Here is a 20,897-nt window from a genome sequence, read left to right on the forward strand (position 1 = left end):
ATCAGGGTGGATCCCTATCATTGTAATTTGGGTTCTCTTGCTTTTCCTCACTGCTTTCTAACAAATTCTCAAGAGAGGTCTTGAGCGTTATCCAATGCAGAGAAGATGAATCATGTATGGTGAGAACTTTTGATCAACTTGGAAATTAGCATCTCTTGTTAGGTTTGTAGGTTACAAGGACAACAAAAGTTACACTTTCATACCTGACTGTCACTGTTCGGAACTACTCGACTGTTGCAGCTTGTCATTGCACTTGGAAGGGGGAGAGCTGTGAAAGGCATGACCTGCTTGCTATGTTCCTATGGTGATGCAACCCTAGCAGTTTGATAGATGGCAACGGAGGCAATTCGCAGTTCAACTTTTTGCCTCCTTAAAGCTTCACCTCCTGTAAAAGATCCATGCAACCCATCACTTATCTAGCACAGGAGCTCTGTGGATAGCAAGTGGCAGCGCCATTAAAATCATCCAGCATGGAATCTACAGGTGTACTATTGCCGTGAAGTGTGCCGCAATTACCTATATTAAGAACCAATACAGATTGAAGCTAGGCTTAAAATCATTTGCTTCTAATCTTAAGTACCGGGCCCAGGCCTACCTACAAAGGACGCAGAAGGATGAAACTTACGCATGTTGTCGGGTTGTTCGCAGCAATTTCTAACCATTTTGCCTCCTCTGTGCAGTCAACTTAGAAACCTTAATATGCGTGTATGAATTCATGGGAAGTCAAAACTACATGACCTCCCAATATACCTTCCAAAGTATGCAAGCATCAAATGTCTGCAGACTATAGCTTCTAACAGTCTTTCCCGTAGAATTTACGTCGGCTCCATTGAACTGCAAAACGTGAAACTGAAACTGTGCTTGCTTTTACCATTACACACCAGAGGAAGAAGAAGAGATCGCTTGTGAGGAACGTCATTATCTGGTAGAAAGTAGAATGAATCTGTCTTTAATTTAAGTAGATGTTTATCATAAACATAGCATTCTATTCCAAGCTTATATTTCCATAATCTTCAAAAACAAGATTAGCCTTTACGGTCATCCTTGCATTTTGAGGGCATGATACAAGAAGCCTAACAACATAGGGGTCGCAAGCTGACTTTCTCATCAGCCGCAAAAGGAAAAAACTTTGGTCTATTGAGAGAGAGAATGATGGCTGCGGCGAAGCAATTAAAGAGAAACTTGCTTATGGAAAATTTAAAGAATTTCAATTTCCGCTTTTTATATCGGTAAATCAAAACTAACATAATTTCAGTAAAACTAGACAAATATATATAGTACCACCTGCGATGATATTGCACGGAGAAAAAGATTTAGTGAATTAGTGAATAACAAATCACACGAAGGTTTCCATCTTATGATCATGGAAACTGTTCAACTATATGAATTAGTGAATGCCACAACTGATATTACATGTATTCTAGCTTAAAATCAAGGTGATGCTTGCTGTTCCTCTACTATATGCTACAATTCTTGTGAAAATGTAATTCATCTGAGAGAGATGCAGCGTGTAGGACCCAACATTCCAGGTGTAGTGCAGTAGCAAAAAAGAAAGCCCAATATCTATCTTAGCTCGAGCATCATAAATTCACTTGTTATAGTCATGTTGGTTTGCTCCTCACAAGATCGAAAAGAAAAGGATGAAGTGACGCTAAGGGCAACATAAGGCATATAACTTCCAGTGGCAGCAAAATTTATATCCTTTCCACATTTCTCATTTTTCCTACAAGGTATGTCTTTTTCTGGATCTAATAAATGGAGGTTGATGCACTTGGTTTTTCATATTGGATAATATGATACTAATATTTATACATAATTGAAATAAATAAAATTCATAGTTTCACTAAAATTAATATGATAAGAAGGAAAATATCAAGGCATGTCAAAATATTACTACAAGAATGATTTTTGCTCGCTCTTACATGATATTGCCTCCAAGGTACAATAAACCGTGATCATCTCCTATTACGAGCATGATCAAATGGAAGTGTGACCTAAAAACTTCCTTCAAATTAGATAATCATATATAATTTACTTAATCAGAAAACTTGCTTCCATCCAAGAAACACTTTCACATAACAGATGCACTAAATGCAATAAGCAGTAGTTTTGCAAGATTTATGTCATCCTTATTTGTTCAAAATTGCACGTGGAAATAAAGTCAAATAAAAGGTTTTCCATGTGAAAATGCACAGGAAATACACACAGCTTAACAGAAATAAGGGATACAATCAAGAAATTTAGTGCAAAACGGAGTTAATCTCTCTTTATGGAAATGCATTTATACTGCTTGACAGTGTTTGTTATAGCTTGCTCAACTGGCAGCCTCTCCAAGCTAGATGCACCATAAAACCCATGAACCCCCTTGGTACTCTTTAGAATGAATTCAGCTTCGCGAGGACCAGAGATAGGACCTGCAGAAAAATCAGATTGCACATTTAGCAATCCCTTCCAATGGTACGTTAGCAAGAAAAGCTTATCTGAATAAGAGCTAGAAAGAAGCTTCTTGCAATTGTTGCAGCTCAAAAACCCCTACTTTTTTTACACTAGAAATATCCAAGACATGGTATATCGGCACTATATAGTTGCATCTTGATAAAACTTGGTGTTGCATTGAGATGGATGCTCACCGAATCATTTCCCAGTATTTGACATAAATTAAAATAAAGGACCTCATACATAATTGTAGACATGATGGACAGATACTTCTAGTTATTTGATCAAAGAGAGGTTTCTCATAATATGAATTCTAAGACCTATTCTTTTCAATGAAGTGTTGGCATGTCATTCTAGTCTATTTTGAATTGATGTCCTGTGAGGACTGTGTGGGCGTGTGTTTAGTTCCACATTAGCTATGCATTAGGTAGATCTTAGATACTTATACAGGGCCAAAGAACTCAAATAATATCTTTTGGCTAGTATTTTTGGGTAAAATTCTTGGTTGTGACAAATGGTATCAGAGCGGACCCATCCTATGGCCTTTGTGGACTAGGGGGCACTGCAACACAGGTTCATGGAGGCTGACCACGGGCCAATTATGGTACTTATGATTATATTTGAATAGATTTGGACCCTTAACGTGGCATAAACGTCAGAACTTAAATAGGAGAGTATGTGAGGACCCGCACAGACATATATATTTAGTCCCACATCAGCCATGCATTGGGTATTTCTTGGGTATTTATATAGGGCCAAAGAACTCAAATAATACCTTTCGGCTAGAATTTTTGGGTGAGATCCTAGGTTGTGACATATCCATTATGTGTTAATTCTCTGAAACTTCAAATTTGGTTAGGTTGTTATCTCCACTACTAGTCAAAGAAGAAAAATAGACACCAAGTCATCCCACAATATTTGCAGGACTATACAAATTGCAAAAAGCCAAGAGCATTTTGCAAAAATGGCCACTCACATTTTTATATTTGTAACATCAGCCCTTATTTATGATTTGTGAAATTGGCCATTTTTTAATTTTCTAACCAAAACACTCATTACCCCAACTACATGATAATCAAATTTTTGCACTCTAGAATATGTACATTACTTGGTAAAAGGTGTCCACCCTTAAAATGTATAGATGTGTGCGTGCTTGTTAGCCTAATACGTGCATCGCACTACCATAAATTGTCTACCTATGTATCTATATGGCCAGATAGTTCAAATTTGTGAACCTAATTATATTATATGTAAACAACTTGGTAAACATAGTTAACCTAAATGTGCACATCGATTGGCTATTCTAGATATGTGCACTGTATCCCATTAACTATGCCCGCATAATATGAGACCACAGGCAATTCAGTCAGAAAAATTGAAAAATAGCCAATTCTGCAAAAATTAAAATAGGAAGAGGGGAAGTGTTCCAGCAAATATAAAAATGTGCAGTCATTTTTGCAAAATGCCCAATCCAAAAAGCAGTATTTTCTGGCCTGGTGACAGAATTTAGAGCAATCAAGGCTTCTAAATTAATGTTCAATACCTCTAACTAAAGATGATTGTTTTGAATCGAAGTGACATCCTTCAACTTGTTTCGTTATGGATTTGAGCGCACGCTTCAGCATGCCAAAGACCATGAATAGTTATCCGGTGGCATGTGTTTCCAGAAGCAGACACTTCATGAATATCTCTTTTAATAAATCATTTATATGATTATACGAGCAGTTTTCCCTAATTAATATACAAGTTAATTTCCAATCAGTTTGTACATTGATCATATCAAAGTCATATGCTACTTGTATCCCATACATTTTCTCAAATAGTCCCAACAGCTAACAAAACCCAAGTCTCAAACAGTGCCAACAACTAACAAAGGCAAGTCTGGATCAATATTGCACCTCTTATTCTTTTTAAATAAATGCATTTTATATCAGTTAAATTCATCCACACTATCTGCAACATCAAAGATCAGTTGTATGTAGAAAAATAGACCTATGACTTGTTTATATGCACCCGCAACAACTAACAAAGCCATGTCTGGATCAATAATGCACCCGTTATTCTTTTTAAATAAATGCATTTTACATAGTTAAATTCATCCACACTACTGCAACATCAAAGATCAGTTGTATGCGGAAAAATAGACCCATGACTTGTTTCTGTCCACCCACTCTAATAGATATATCAAAGAAAACGGAAGCTTATTTTATCAGAGCTGGTTTCTAATACTATAAAAAGTTTAGGAAATATGATAAACATATATCTTTACTTCAATAGAAGGTTCAAGAAAATCATTATGTACATGAATTATAGCAGAAAGGGAAAGAGCTAAAAGCACAAATGCCTAAAAATGTTCTATTTTGTTATATTTTTATGTTGTAAGTCTGTTATTTTTCAGGAATCTAAGAAGAGTACCTCCATGGCAGAGAACAATAATATTAGGATTTATACCAACTGCAGCATCAGCAATGGCTTGAACACGAACCACGCAGTCATCCAAGGAAAGAGCTGTTTTTGCGCCAATAGATCCGGATGTTGTTAGACCCATATGTGCCACTATAATATTAGCACCGGCTTTGGCCATGGCAACAGCTTCATCTTGATTGAAAGCATATGGAGTTGTCAAGAAGCCTATTTTATGAGCTCTGTGTATCATTTCCACCTCCAAGCTAGCAAAGCACCAAAAGCAGTAAGTGATTTGAAGTACAAAGCATTAAGGAGATAACTGATTGCAGTTTCATTCAATTACAAGGGTGATTATTAATATAAATCCATCCGTAAAAAATCCTTATTGTCATCTGAAATATACTCAAATGTGCAGATAATTAGCAGATAAAAAAATGCATCTATAAGCAACTGGATTAAGAGATATCGCCCAATGCAGAATGCTAGTAATAATGACACGAACACAAGAAAAGTGTGATAATTACAATGCATCTTGGAGCCTACCCATAGCCCATTCCTGTCTCTTCCAGGTTTTGGCGGAAGTTACCATCAAACAGTCCAACTGTTGGAAAATTCTGCACGCCAGAAAATCCAGTTGCTTCCAACTGCTTTAGAAAGTGACCCATTTGACGAAATGGATCGGTAGCACATACTCCAGCCAGAACTGGCGCTCCTTTTACCACCTATACATGTCAGATTATCATTATAAATAGAAAAAAATAAGCATGGCAAGTGAACCATTTGTTTCAAATATTTCAATAGTATCCAGCTAAGCTGCTAAAGTGCCAGCAGCCTATGGACCCTTTTCCCAAGTTCCACAAAAATAACAGAGAACTTACTGGCAATACTTCATTGGCCATGTCAAGAACAACTGCATTAGCATCTGCAAATGGCAATAATCCTGCTAAGGAACCCCTTCCTGCCATCCGAAACCGTCCAGAGTTGTACAAGACTATCAGATCCACACCACCTGCTTCTTCAAACTTGGCAGATATGCCTGTCCCAGCACCTGCCCCTATTATAGGCACACCTTTACTTATCTGTTGCTTTAATTGGTGTAGTATTGTCTGTGTCCTCTGCAAAGTTTCTGCCAGGGCAATTGGCAAATAAATCCTCACTATAAGTTGCAATATTCAGTATGTTTCATGAGAATAACTAATACTAAAGAATGCAGAATATGGAGAGAGAAAAAAAAAAGATCATTAAATACCTGGTTTTGCATCAGGAAAGTCTATTGGAGTTCGCCAAATGGCTTGGCCATCTGAAGTACTTCTTTCCTTATTTATGCTTTGCCTCTCTTCAAAACTAACATTTTGTCGGGGAATTGTGTTTCTAGAGAAATTGCTATACATCTCCAAGAATAAGTCAACCAAGGCGTCTGCAAATTCGGGATCATTAATATGGTGTGGAAATATCTTCACCTATTAAAACAATAATTAAATTTTAAGATGGTATACAGATATAGGTTGTTGATGAAAGTTGCAGTAAAGATCATGCAAGTGGGGTGTACAGAAATATTCACTTAAATATTAAGAAAAACCTTTCGTTCTTCGCTTTTCTCGACAAGTTTATCTAATTCATTTATAAGAGCAGATGTGGCCTCAGGATCATGAAATGACTTCCCAGGCGCATCAAGAGCCGAAACACCCTTCTGTGGCAAACAAACACAAACCCTTGATGATGATTTATTCATTTTCTCAGCTATAAACCTGGCAAACTTCTTGTTCTCGTCCACAGTAGTTCGCATTAGAGAAACCTGCAAATTGTTGACATTGTTAGCTCCACTTCTCAATGCCTGGTTCAGGATCAAAAATCCTCTCCAAAGAATGAGAAACATTAACATCATAAAATACATTATTGTCAACACAAAAATAATGGTCATACGAGCTAAAGGTTTGGAATAGTCAGGTGTAGTTCTTCTTTAGATGATTATTAAGTAGAACGACTAACATTGGATGTTTGGACCAGCAGAAACAGATTATAGATACAACAGAATTAATAATGGAGTCAATCTTTAAGTATGCATCAGCTGAGCCTTCTTAAACGGTAACAGCTTGCTGGCGATGAATCAACGAGAAAAATAGATATAACTTCCCATTTACATGATAAATGGTGTTTAACTCCCATGTAACACTCTCCAAACATAAAAATCACAGGAGAAACCCTCACTTTACTAATCTACTCATCCTCTATCAAATCTAATAATGTGAATTTTCTCTCAAGCTAAGTGTCATGCCCCAAACCCAACACCTAGGTTAGCTACGTGACACAGCTGCATACTCCCTAGGACAAAGCCCTAAAGAATTTACAAGGCCTGAAAATTTATTACAACCTCAATATCATTGAACAATAATTATCTCAATTCATAACAATTAACAAAATGGTACAATTACAAAATTTAATCATCCAACTAGTTTCAGTAATGGTCTATCTACTCATCCTTTCACCCGTGATCCCAAATATAGCCAATTACCAAGTGACCTACAACACTGAAAGAAAAAGGAAAGAGGTAAGTGACCTTTACAACCCAGTAAGAGCTCCACACAACTACACCAACACAATAATAATATAAAGTTGAAAATCGCAAGAAATCGTTGCACACATCATGAAATCACAAACTGACAAACAATAATGCTCGAATAATCAGTATAAATACCTACACCAAATATCAATAGAAATCTAGCTACTCAAGAGTGATATATCATACGATATCTCATAAATCTTCAATAGTATTTTCAATACTTTTTATTCCATTCTTTTTTAACTTGATCCGGATCAATTATTTTTTCGACTTTGGGCTAAATCTCTATCACATTTTCTGCTCGTGACAGGGCCATCAATAGGTGTCACATTTCCAGCCCGTGACGGGACAACCAATAGTATCACATTTCCAACCTGTGACAGATCTTTGATGGTATCACATTTTCAGTCTATGATGGGCCTTCAATAGTATCACATTTCTAGCATGTGACGAGGCAACTGATGATAACGAGATCAAACCAAAATTCTTGTTCATTCAATCAAGTTCACATCCACACATCAATTTCTTTTTTTATTTCTGGCTTTAGACTAACCACGGTTGTATTTTCCGCCCATGACGGGACAATCAATATAACATGGTTAGTCTAAAGCGCACCATATTCATTAGTCCGATTATGCAATTATAAGTTATACTCATGTATGCATCTATCATACTATCAATCACAATCATACATGATCAAAACATGATTTAAGACAACAACCATCATAAAACTATTCTTGCTTCTTACTTATCTTAATCATTAGTATATCATACATATATTTGTATAAAATATCTATAATCATGCAGGTCAGTGTACAAAGATTCTTACCTTTATTGAAGATTGACTAACATAATGATCACCGACCCGCTTTAGGGTCTATGAGCTAGGGTACAGAGTACCCAAAAAAAAAATCAGTGGTCTAGTTACCTAGACCGCCTACCGGCGTCCACCAGGAGTCCATCATCAAGTCCCCCGAGACCCTATTACCATCTAACCAGGTCAACTAGAGAGAGACACTAAGAGAGAGAAACAAGGAAGAAGAAAGAGAGAAACTAGAGAGCGAAAATAGAGAGAGGAGAGAGAAGAGAGCAGAAGAGAGAAAAACTCTCTCTCCTCTCTTCACGAACAATCTGCCCCTTCCTCTCTTCCCCCTCGCAAATCCAAGGACTTGGCGGCCATGGTGGTCCGCCCCCACTTGACGGTGGCCACGGCAACCGCAACCCTGGACAATCGGCGGCCGATGGCGGCGAAATAGGAAAGATGAAGACCGAAACAAGGTGTCCCTGTTTCGGCGATTCGTCGGCTCCAAAAGGCCAAGAACAACTGCTAGAAGCCCAAGAAAGAAAGGGAAGAAGGCGAAGAGCTTTCACCTCAGTCTGACGAGGCCCCGGTGGCCCTTTCCGATGATGAATCGAGGAGGCTCGAAGAAGAAGAGCTTGAATCGTGGCAATTCTCAGCAATTTAGGTGGAAAAAATCAAAGAAAGAGGAGAGTTAAATAGGCAAGATCCTTGAGTTTGAATCAAACTCGGATTGCCCTCGGGGAGTCGTCGTTTCCGTCGAAATCGGGGAGGAAGAAGACTCCTAGCCGGGGTCTTCTTCCTCGATCCCCTCACGTGTCGAGCACAGGTCGAGTTTAGGCTTGGCCTATTTGGGCCGGCCTACAAGCCCACAGGCTGGGCTAGTCAGGGTCAGATTAGGCCTAGCCACTCCGGGCTGGTCCACGAGCTCAAACATCTAAGTTATTACACTAAGCTATCACAAAAGATAGAAAATATTATCGGGACATATGTCTCGATTAGTCACCTATAGACTTATATATCAATAAACCTCGAGCTCTTAATTTTCCTTTTAGGAAAAAAAACTGGCTTCTCCTTTTGACAAGCTCTTTTTTTTGTGCTCTTGTACCATATATCTCATGTAAGGGAAAATAAAAATATATAACAAGCACTATAGAAAGAAATGGTCTGACACAAACTCAACCAAATTTACTCAATAACAGTACGATGGAACCTCGGCCATCAATTGTTCTAAAATTCCATTTAACTGAAGAATCATAAAATAGAAAATGAATCAGATTCAATGGTATTCAGATTCATAAGATAGGGTACCATCAGCACATGCATGTGGAGATAAAATTTTTCAGATCAAGATATCAGAAACAGGAAAGCACGCAACAAGCTTGTGTATCTGCGAAAATAATGCAGCACACTACTCAAAAAAAAAGAACTTAAAGAAAGTGAGATCAAACCTGCTCGTTGTGTATATGGATCTTTCTTTGTTCAAAGATGGAAGGTATCGTATGTTTTGCTCCAAAGTTAACCATATCTAAGGCCCCTACACTAAGAACTAGAGGAACCTTTTTCTCTATTGCGGCATCAAATCGTGTATTGTCACAGGCCATGACACCACCAACAATATGATCAGCAATTTCAGTTGTTGTGATGTCCAGGACACCCTACATCCATCCAATAGAAAAAAAAAAAGTTAGATAAACTAAATCTTAAAAGAAAGAAAAAACCAGTGGAAGTTAGATGAATCCCACAAATGTGCTAGCCACTTAAGCTTATAAACAGGGCTGGCCGCCAATAAAGCCTTATCAAACAGCAAACATGAGTGTTTCTGATGGCCCAGATCCATAGAAGAAAGAAGCTGACATACAAAAGCAAGCACGTTGATGATTGTACCTGTATAAAGCCCTCTCTGACAAGATCTTCCATAGCTCTGCCACCAACTCCAGTGGCATGAAATACAAGTGTCTCATACCCTTCTTTCATTAACCTTTCTCTCACAGCACTTACACATGGAGTTGTAACTCCAAACATGGTTATGCCAACAGTCGGTTTCTCAGTCATTCCACTAGGATCATCAGATGTCAACAATTTCCCAATAACCATTCCAGCAGCAGCTGCTCCAGCATTAGACAATACTACCCTACTAACATTGTTGACCCCACAGATGTCAACAACTGATGGAAACAGTGTGAGATCAGATGTCCCAATGTAAGGTTCAGTTTGACCACTAGCCACAGTAGATACAATGAGTTTAGGCACTCCTAGAGGAAGAGATCTTAATGCAGGAGCAATCAAGGAAGTTCCCCCACTGCCACCAAGGCCTATAGCTCCAACTAGGATACCATCTTCATAAGCTTTCTTTAGAAAATACTGAAGAGCCTTGCTCATTGTTGCAATCGCTTCACCTCTGTCATCTGGAAGCTTGTAAGAAGAATGCTCTTCAATACCCAAATAGTGAGAAAGAACATCCTCCGTGCTCACCAAAGAAATGTCTTCCAAACTCGTTATTTTCTTCTTATTAGTGGAGACATCGATCACGCTAACTTGCACCTACCATTTCCATATAAAAGAAGATTCATGTTGCTTAATCAGTAGTCGAAAAGCATGAAGTTTTCCAAACAATCTTAACTTTTAGGATCATGTTTCCTTTATCCATCAGGAATAATTCCTAAAAGTTTTTGACGTAAGCAGTATACAGCTAAAAAAGAACATATATTTACTAGAAATATCTCACTATAATTTGACAAATAGCATATGGAAACAGCAATGATCAGAATCATCAGATAAGGAGATTTCAACTTCATTGATGTGAAGGAAGCAAATCATAAATGTAAATAAAATCCTTGTTGATAATATGCCTTCCAAGTACTTAATTTTACTCTAGCTCTAGCTGGTGCAAGCAAAACTAATTGTGACTTCAATAGCTTTCTTTCACTTCAAAACAAACAACCTTTTGCTCGTAGCAATTAATTAACAATGAGGAGCTATGTATCTAAAGCAAACAGTATAACTTTTAGATATATACTGAATAAGATTTGATACAGAAAATTAATTGTTTATGCAATAATTAAATGAACCTTAAATCTTGAGTCTTAAGCCATTAAATTTTGACAGTTTTGGTGCAATGATATAGCATCATCATTAATGGAGCACTTTTAGGAACTCATGCAAACAAAAAACTTCTTTTTTTTACCTTTTGGTGCATAATCAGTGGATAAAATACCATGTTCGCATGAAGATGACCTAGGAGAAGTTCCCCTGGATGGATGTTTTGAGTCAAACTTGGAAAAAAAAATTTAGAGGACAAGGATAATAAACAATAATATAAGCTTGTTGCTTGTGTTGTTGATGAATCATAGCCATAACCAACAAGCCATATCCTAAGTAATCACTGATCACTGTTCACTTAACTAATGATTATACTGTTATCAACAAAAATATTAGATCTTTCTTATAACATCCATACAGATTTTTACAGTTCTTCCCCTCATTTAACTAACTTTCAATCCATATCCTAGCCCAAATACTGTAAACATTTGTATTTTTTTTTTACCCATATAAACACTTTATAATCATCTTTGCAACACTTACATTATTACGAGGGAAGCCCCATTTTTCACCATTCCAAGCAGCACTGCTATTATAACCCCCAGAATTTTTTCCTTCGACTATTGAAGGCATATGTGATGTCATCACCATCCCTAAATCCAAACATATTCCACTTCATCCATTCACTGTCTTTTCAAATATCTCTAATCTACATCTCATTTTCTTCTGCGTCATAAATCAAAATGTTAGAATAATCACATGGGAATATCCCCTGGCAATCCATTTTAATTGAGGTCATTATCACTTGTATCCCTATTACTCTTGCAGTTTGATTATTCTACTATGGAAAAGCATCGTCCAACAACAGTTTCCTCCATAGTTTCAATTTAGCACTCAAATCCACAATTTTTGCAAGAGGAAGACGCCTTTGACAATGGCTATGATGGACTAGATTTCTAACAGTTTACAGCACTCATGAGCTTCAGAAATTTCCATTACTACTCTTACAGACTGTCTATAAGAGAAGACACATGGCCTTTTGTTCCTAACATGGATTATTATGGTAATTTAATGAGAATTTGTTGCTCGACTCATCATGGTGATGTCATTATTTAAAATCTTTTGAGATGAGGCATATGAATTGATAGATGCAGTTCTGCATTCCTTTAATTCACTTACCATTCTTGCTCTACATCATTTGGGAAGAGTTTATATACTGAAACATAATGCATTTAGTAAGATGGTACCATAGCCTCATGAGATATGTCGTCAACATTGGTGATAAACTTATAATTTTGGAGAAAACCGGTGCCTTTTCTTTTGTGATACTGTGAACAAGCAGTAAATGCTGGAGCTTGAAGAAGTTGCCAGCAGAAATGTAAAATAGAGAGACAAATGAAGCTGCTTGTTTTAGAAAGTAAAGAATACTTTTCATGAAAGGAAATAGCACTCATTTTATAGAGATTAGATAATCTCATATCAGGTCATCAAAGTTATGAAGAAGAGTGAGAAGCAAAAGCGGTTTATCAGTTTTCTGTCCAAGCTAAGTAGAGATGTTTGACTTACAGACATGTGGTTCAAGGGCTCTTGTGTTTATGATTCAGATAGCATCATATAAGGGAAGATCCTGGCCTCCATTGTTCATATTTGGCATTCATACGCATTCTTATCTCACCAATCAAAACATAGTATCTCCATACAACTACAACGGTACATAGAACTAGAATACAACAGCTCCTGCATGACTTGTCTAAACAACCGTATGTTAAGAGCTGAACCTTGCAATCAGACGATGAAGACCAGAAATCACCACAATTCTTTTGAGAAATAACTGGCAATAACCAGAACTTATGTATACTGTATGCCAAAGCTTTTGCTGAATATATACAGATCATTTTTTTTGAATATAGAAAAATGAAATATCTGAAAGCCGATTTGCTTGAAGTCAACAAAAACTGCATCTTTTTGTATTGTATTTATTTCATGCAATAATTTGAAAGATCAAAATAGGAGCAATACATAACCCTAAAACCAATCTTAACACCGAACTAGAAGGGTTAAATACAAAGTAGCATCTTTTCATACTATATTAAATTCACGCGACCATTTTAAATATTAAAATCGAACAAAATACAACCCTTGAATCTTGATAAAGACTTCAGAAAACAGAACGAGGCGTGAAAAAAAATAAAGATCGATTCATCCTGACCGGTTCAGGTTTCTCATTAGGGTAAGCCATCCACTTTAAACTCGAAACAGGCACACCATTACTAATCAAGATGCCAAGAATTCGAAAAATGGAGCATACTCCTCGATATATAACCCTTAATGAATCCTAACACCAAACTGATAGCATTGAACTGCTGGGATTCTCGTGAACGTCATGAAGAAATCCTATACATTGTTATTTAAGAAGTGAAGTGGAGATTCAACTGAACCAGTTCAAAGATTCCAATCAGAAGAAATCAAGAAAACAACAATTCAAGAATCGCGAAAAGACGCACCACTACCGATCGGGAGGTCAAGAAATCAAGAAACAGTACGAAACCCAGCAGAATCCAAAGATATTTCCCGATACCTTGAAGGAAGAACCCTTGGAGAAGGTCGTGATATCGGATCGGATACGCTCAGAGAGGAAACGGAGCTCCTCCAGCTTGGTGTCCGCGGTCCCGATGCAGAAGACCTGGAAGACCTTCTCCACTTTCCCCATTTAATTAGGGTTAAGGTTGGAGTTTCCAGAATCGGAGGCGAAGAGAGGAAGGGAACTTTCACCCTTTTGCGAGAGATCTCCCGCTGCTTTCTTTCTTTCCTTCTTTACTACGGGAGTTGGTAATGGAAGGGGGCTTGAGTTCCGCTGAAGCAAAATCGGTAGGTGCAGTTACCATGTCTCGCGGAGGAGCGTAAGCTGAATAGATGTGTGAAATGAACGGTGTGGATTGGTAAAAATAAATCATTGGATCGAGAGCATGATATCACGACGCTTATAGCGTCGGGTAGGATGAAAGCAGATCCGGATAATCTCAGCATATTCATTTTCGTATCCAAAATATTTATATCTAATATCTAACCTTATTTATTTTTATTTAATAGCCATCTACTTAAAAAAAAAAATACCCATATTAATACACTATTAACTTTATTTATCACCGACATACGAATATATTTGATTATGTGGTCATAAAATTTTATAATTCAATTTATATCTATATTTTTAGTATCCATATATGATCTAATTTTAGCTGTACCTTTTGGCATTTGGCTGATAAGGATATGCTAACATAATTTGTAATTAAAAAAATTGCCCCACATAATCGGAGTGCCCGAGTGACCGATTCTTTTCTTTTTTACATGGCACATGCTACATGGCATGAGATCATTAGTAATAAGATCAAACCTTGTAGTATTTTGCACATAAAATCTTATGGAAAGAATTGAAGAGAAAGATAAAATGTGCACCAAAGAAAGGTACGATCTTGTGGCGATTCTTATTTTACATCCATATCCTTTCTTCACTAAGCCAAAAATTAGATCCCTTGGCAGATGGGGCCTAATAATCAATAGTCGTCAAACCAGGATAGTAAATAACAAGGATTTAACAAGAGAATCGATACCTTTTGACATCAAGCTCCAAGCTATTCTCCTAGGTGGCAAAAGGTAATACAATTCAAACTAAAATTTGACAATTTATGATAAATTTTTACTGACTTATCCTTTGTATTATATATACCTTTGTGTGATCCAGAGTAAGATTTTATCATTCACACTATATTTACCAACTTATTTTTGTATACTTTCTTTTTAATTATTTTGTCATACATTTAGTTGATCCATTGTTAAATTTATGTTTTAGACATTTATATTTGTTTCATTTCATTCGACATTCTATATTTTATATTTATTTCCTATGTTTTATTTTCATACATGTTGAACTTGTTTTTTGATTCTGTTTGATGCAAACTAATATGTTTTGGAAAGTGAGAGGATTATTATTAATTATGTATTTATTATTATTTTAAGAATATGAATCACATACAGCTGTAATTAACCCGAGCTTTGCCCAACCCATGCGTGCCTCGACACCGCAGCTTTAGGCTAGCCAAAAGTGTCATGCATGTAAGCCTAGATTAATTAATCAACTAATTAATTGCAGAATAGACTTTATATGCAAACGGAGGGAGAAGGTGACAAATTTTGGGCAATTGGGGTTCGTTTCTGGGCTCATATGTGCGTGGTTTGAGATGGACCAAGTTGAAGTAGGCTTCGTGTGGCCTTGCCTAATATTGGGCTTCGTGTGGATCAACACACCCATGAACAGCTTGTGCATGGCTCAAGAAAATAAGCCGTGGATGGATACGTCCATCTGCAGGTTGCTGAAAGATGCTTATATATGCTTTGATAATCTTTCACTAAACAACAAAAGAGGATCGCAACAGCCGAGGAGGGGAAGATTCTTTTTAGTTTTATGGGGATGTACGTATCAAATTGGAAAAAAGGGGATTTTTTGTTAAAAAACCATATGATCCCCGGTGCTTTGGCTGTATTGGTTTGGTATCAAGTAATCAAGAAGATTCTAATTCATATTTTTACCTTGTAAGATGGAAGACTCCTTCCCAGCTAGAATAAGATATTATATCCTTCACGTCCCCCCTGTCTGCGCTTGGTTGGCGGCGACGTCCCTAGCATTATGTCATTTGTATTTAAAACTCCAGGTAGTAAAATGAGACTACTACCTATATATATTATACAAGTATTCCAAAGTCTCCGATGTCTTCAATTAAGGGCTTTGGTTTCCCTGCTGCATGGAAAAAAGAGGTTTTGCTTCCCTTTCTAATGGTCTTCACATCGGCTGATAGATTCATATAAGTGCAAGACCTCACCCTAAGCAGTCTCTGCTTTTTAGCTTCCCTGTACTGAGGCTGATGCTTCAGAAACTGGAAATCTTTATAGAAGCAAAGATGTGGAAGGAGGAGTGCTTTCTTCAAAATGCCAACTATTGGAATGCTGCGTTGGTGACACTGTTCTCCCTAGCACTATCTTTGATGGTATACAAGGCATGGAGAAGCTCCACTTGCAAGAAAGGAGAGGTCCCTGGCAAGTTATGGTTGCCCTGTCTTGGAGAGACTCTAGCTTTCCTCTCTGCCACCAACAGCACCAAAGGTTGCTATGAGTTTGTTAGGAAACGCCGGGCGTGGTTAGTAGCCAACACTCTCACTTTGAACAACATAATCTTAATTTTAAAGCAGCAATCTATTAGAGTGCATGCTATATTTTTCTTTCAAAATTTCCAGTCCAATATGTGAGCTAAAAATGAGTACAAATATTCCGGGTTAAGTTGACAACTATGTTTCCAATGTATTTATTGTGTGGGATGGTGAAATTAGGTATGGAAGGTGGTTTAAGACGAGGCTTTTTGGTAAGATCCACATCTACATCCCAAGTCCAGAGGGTGCAAAGACAGTGCTTACGAATGATTTCATAAAGTTCAACAAGGGGTATGTCAAGTCCATGGGGGATGCTGTTGGAAAGAGGAGCCTGCTTACTGTTCCTCATGAGAGCCACCGACGGATCCGACGCCTGCTCTCGGATCCTTTTTCTCTGTGCTCCTTGTCTAAGTTCGTTCAGAAGCTTGACATGATGCTGCTAGAGAGACTGAAATCATTGGAAGAGAAAGGAGGGAGTTTTCTTGTGCTGGACTTCTGCATGAAGGTAGCTCTACTAACTCTAATCTTGGACATATCCATTTCATTTCTTTTCCTGTGTGTTTCGGATTTTTAGGAACAGAATGATGTCCTCTAGTCTGAAAGTTAGTAATCTTTGGCCTGGGGCCCTCTGAATTTGAGCTATTCATGCCACTCGGATGATCAACGTTATGCCTCATCTGACTCAGCTAAGATTCGGATGCTAACTATTCAAGGGAATTCGATTCATAGAATCCTTGATGTTTCTAGAAGGGCAGAACACACAAATGATTCAAAAGGTTCTGCAAATTGGACATACAAATTGATCCCCACTGCACATGAATGCCTTGGTCCTCCTTGTTCTCTTTCAACCAATCATTAGAATTTGCCTCAAAATACATAGTACCAATCATTAAATCTAAGGACATACAGCAAAAATAGCCAACAAAACAGATGACACAAAAAAGGATGACAAAAGTACTACCAATATTTTGGAATCAAGTCATACTTAAATGATGCCCAACGAATAATTGGATATCTTATAGTTGAATCAGTTTGATTATTTGAATATGGTGGATTTATTTAGTGGGATGCTTTGGCTATTAACTATTGAATTATTGGATATTTGTTGATCTTAGGTGTTGCATGATTTTTAGGGCATCATTTTAGGGCTCATGCGGCCGTGCCTGACCTAGGTAATGGGTCTGGGGCGGGACAATCTGTCACCAACTATAATCATGTACCATATGCTTGTTTTATTTCTTGCAAGAATTAGGGCAAATGCTTTAATACTGTGCACTTAGAAGATCGCTAATATGAAGCTATCGCTCCTTGCATGGTAGATTTGAACTTTTAGTAGGAAGTCGTCATATCTTGTCACACCACATACCAAAGTCCACTATATACGGAGGTGAAGGAGGCAATGGGCATAAGATGATAACAGGCAAGAATTTAAATATGCAGGTGACTTTTGATTCGATGTGCGATATGTTGATAAGTGTCACGGATACGAAAGTCTTGCAAGATATAGAGCAGAAGTGCAATGATGTGTCCAACATGATGCTGTCCTTCCCTGCCATGATCCCAGGAAGCAGATATTACAAGGGCATGAAGGTAGCCGTACCTATTTCCTCTGTTCTCTTTGGTTACCAGTTCCATCTTCTCAGCTTTCTCATAAGCCAGCAATTAAATTTGAATGCAGGCAAGGAAACAGCTCATGCAAATCTTCCGTGAGATGATTGCACGTCGGAGGAGTGGAATGGAGCGTCGCGATGACTTCCTCCAAGCAATGCTGCAAAGGGACTCACTACCGGAGGATGAAAAGCTCAGTGATGAAGAGATCATGGATAACCTTCTGACTCTGGTCATTGCAGGGCAAAGCACAACAGCAGCAGCCATGATGTGGAGTGTCAAGTTTCTAGATGGTAACAGACATGCGCAGGAGAGACTAAGGGTAACAAGAAGAAGAAGCGATCTGTAGTTTCTTCGTAGTATTTAGTTTCTTCATAGTATTTACAATATTATGAACTGTTTGATAGTTCCCTTAAAATGACAACTTTGCTTAAGGCTCGGTTTGGGCTTCATTAGTCAACGATTAGCATTGATTGTCCAATTGCCAAATAGCCGATGTTATCTCTAAGGCTGTGTTGGAAAATAGCTTTACTTACGAATCTGCATGACTGAAACACCTATGCAGGAGGAGCAACTCTCTATAACTGGAAGTAAACCAGAAGGAGCTCTGCTCGCTATGGAAGATCTGAATTCCATGACATATGGGTTAAAGGTAAGAAAGCCTTAAATTCTTCACCAATGAGTATTTCCTTGGCATTACTGGAGCTGCTAATGTCTCATGCTGTCGTGATTTCTACCCTACTTATCATCAATTATTATAAGACTAAAGATCAAAAAAAAAATGCTAGCATGTACACAATCTCTGATTAATAGCCCTTTATATTTTACATCAATTGTCGAGGGATCACGTAGTTTGAACACAAGTCATCTCTTCCAACTGGTTGATTTTTAATCCTTGACATTTTTAGATATCATGCAATAAACCTGACTGCTGAATGATACTGCTTGGTATGTCAATGCAGGCAATACATCTGTATGTTCTTATTCATGTAAGCAACTCAAAACAGATATAATTCTTTGGTGGGAGTCATATCTGTTATCAGTTCTGCAAAGCAGTTGTCTCATGACAATTGAACTGGTAGCAAATAAGTTTCTGGCATTGTAGTGGACTTAAATTTGTCACATTATCACAATTCACTGTTCTTATTCCTCAAAAAAAAAAAAAAAAACTCTTTTCTGTTTTCTACGCATGCGTACATTGCCCTATGATGGACTCAGACCCATATTATTCCCCATAGGCTGCATAGTTAAATAGGCAAGCTTAACACCTATTGCTTGTCTATCGATTTGTTTATTACAATAATGTGGTGAATTGGTGCTCAATAGATTTTTGACTTTGATATGTAGGTTGTGAAGGAAACATTGAGAATGTCCAATGTGTTGTTGTGGTTTCCTCGTGTGGTAACTGAGAATTGTGTCATTGAAGGTAGAAGTCACTAGTCGATTGAAAATGCAATCCTCCTCGCACTTGCTTAGCAATGTTATTAATGATAACCACATATTTATTTATGCTTGAATGTTTTCCTCGCAGGATTTGAATTGAAGAAAGGATGGCATGTAAATGTTGATGCAACTCAAATACATTATGATCCATCATTTTATAAGGATCCATCAGAATTTAATCCATCAAGATTTGATGCAAGTTTTTCAGATCACCTTCTGCAATTTTCCCTTCCAACTTTACTTAATTAATTATCTCAAGGAACATAGCGTTCCACTTTGCAGGAAATGCAAAAGCCATACACTTTCATACCTTTTGGATCAGGAGTCAGGACATGCCTTGGGATAAATATGGCAAAAGTAACCATGTTGGTATTCTTGCATAGGCTAATGTCCAGCTATAGGTGCGTTAATTAGCTAGGTTATTTCCTGTAATCTCTCACGCTTGATTTTGTTATTGTAATTAATTTTTATTGCAACAACATTTTTTTCTTCTGACGTTGTGTAGATGGAAAGTTGATGATATGGACCCAAGTCTGGAAAAGAGAGCTCACATCCCAAGGTTAAGGAGTGGCTGTCCCATAACTTTAATACCAGTAGAGAACGTGGAAGGCATGCATGTAGATTTGGGAAACCAGCTTGCTGAAGATGCTGCAGATGTGAAGAAACTCTGATGAAGTTTGAGAGATCAAGAGTTCTTCCTTGGATGCTATATTACATTGATCACAGATGTCATATAAAACTTAAATGATTGCACCTTCTTATCGAACTAAATGTGATGCCTAATATCTAGAGACTAAGATGTGGCTAGCTTCAGCTTTTTATGAGATACAAGGTGCCCAAAGCATGCACTTTAAATTTTGCAATAAGAACGTCGCCAGCCCCCTGGATATACCTTTTATTTTGCAACTTCCATATTGAAACGCGAACAACTAAGTGAAAGTAACTATTCCACAAACTTATTACTATAACCCTTCTTATGTAGATAAACCTAAAGCTGATCATTCAATCTGATAATCTCTTGGTCTACTCCCTATCTTCATTTTTTCTGTTTATCAGTAAGCCTTTAAAGCAATGTACAGAGGTCACCCAGGCAACCTTAGGCCAGTCCATTCCAGATAGCTCCCAAGAAGCTCCCATAAGACGTCTTCACACCACATCAAATCCTTGGGGAAGTCCTAAAGCTCCTCCATACGATTTGAATCCATGACCTCCGAAGAAATTAGGAGGCAACACCAAGGCTACTCCATGCCGGCAAATAAATCCACTAGAGCACAAACAACAGAGTTGGGATCCTCTCCAGTTCAAGGTTGAATTGAAGATGTTCGGTCTCTTAATCACAGTCATCTGTGTCCAAGGATCTAGCCGCATTTTCTGCTGCGGATTGGCAGCATCGACCATCAGG

At 37.7% G+C, this 20,897-nt stretch overlaps 2 protein-coding genes across 4 annotated transcripts; one reads left to right on the forward strand and one right to left on the reverse strand.

Annotated features, from left to right (window-relative positions):
* Positions 1 to 2,069: 2,069 nt before the first annotated feature.
* Positions 2,070 to 14,077, reverse strand: LOC103703748 (toMV susceptible protein tm-1(GCR26)). 3 transcript variants are annotated; one of them, XM_008786708.4, is made up of 9 exons: positions 13,822 to 14,077; positions 10,089 to 10,745; positions 9,653 to 9,859; positions 6,422 to 6,637; positions 6,092 to 6,302; positions 5,721 to 5,968; positions 5,386 to 5,564; positions 4,852 to 5,105; positions 2,070 to 2,414 (listed from the first exon to the last, which is right to left on the reverse strand). In XM_008786708.4, exons 1-9 carry the CDS (start codon positions 13,951 to 13,953, stop codon positions 2,257 to 2,259), a joined length of 2,262 nt encoding a protein of 753 aa, XP_008784930.1. In that variant the 5' UTR covers positions 13,954 to 14,077; the 3' UTR covers positions 2,070 to 2,256. The 3 variants fall into 3 exon arrangements, with proteins under 3 accessions (XP_008784930.1, XP_026659076.1, XP_017697454.1); XM_026803275.2 differs by lacking the exon at positions 13,822 to 14,077 and adding an exon at positions 12,810 to 12,993 and having other exon boundaries at positions 2,077 to 2,414; XM_017841965.3 differs by lacking the exon at positions 2,070 to 2,414 and having other exon boundaries at positions 4,960 to 5,105; positions 5,367 to 5,564.
* Positions 14,078 to 16,198: 2,121 nt separating this feature from the next.
* On the forward strand, positions 16,199 to 20,399 carry LOC103703842 (beta-amyrin 11-oxidase-like). Its single transcript, XM_026803253.2, has 8 exons — positions 16,199 to 16,434; positions 16,625 to 16,949; positions 17,885 to 18,034; positions 18,123 to 18,374; positions 18,618 to 18,704; positions 19,400 to 19,478; positions 19,584 to 19,896; positions 20,001 to 20,399. Exons 1-7 carry the CDS (start codon positions 16,199 to 16,201, stop codon positions 19,742 to 19,744), a joined length of 1,290 nt encoding a protein of 429 aa, XP_026659054.1. The 3' UTR covers positions 19,745 to 19,896; positions 20,001 to 20,399.
* The last annotated feature ends 498 nt before the right edge of the window (positions 20,400 to 20,897 follow it).

The sequence above is a fragment of the Phoenix dactylifera genome, chromosome 6 (genome assembly GCF_009389715.1).
Source record: "Phoenix dactylifera cultivar Barhee BC4 chromosome 6, palm_55x_up_171113_PBpolish2nd_filt_p, whole genome shotgun sequence".
Taxonomy (NCBI): Eukaryota; Viridiplantae; Streptophyta; class Magnoliopsida; order Arecales; family Arecaceae; genus Phoenix; species Phoenix dactylifera.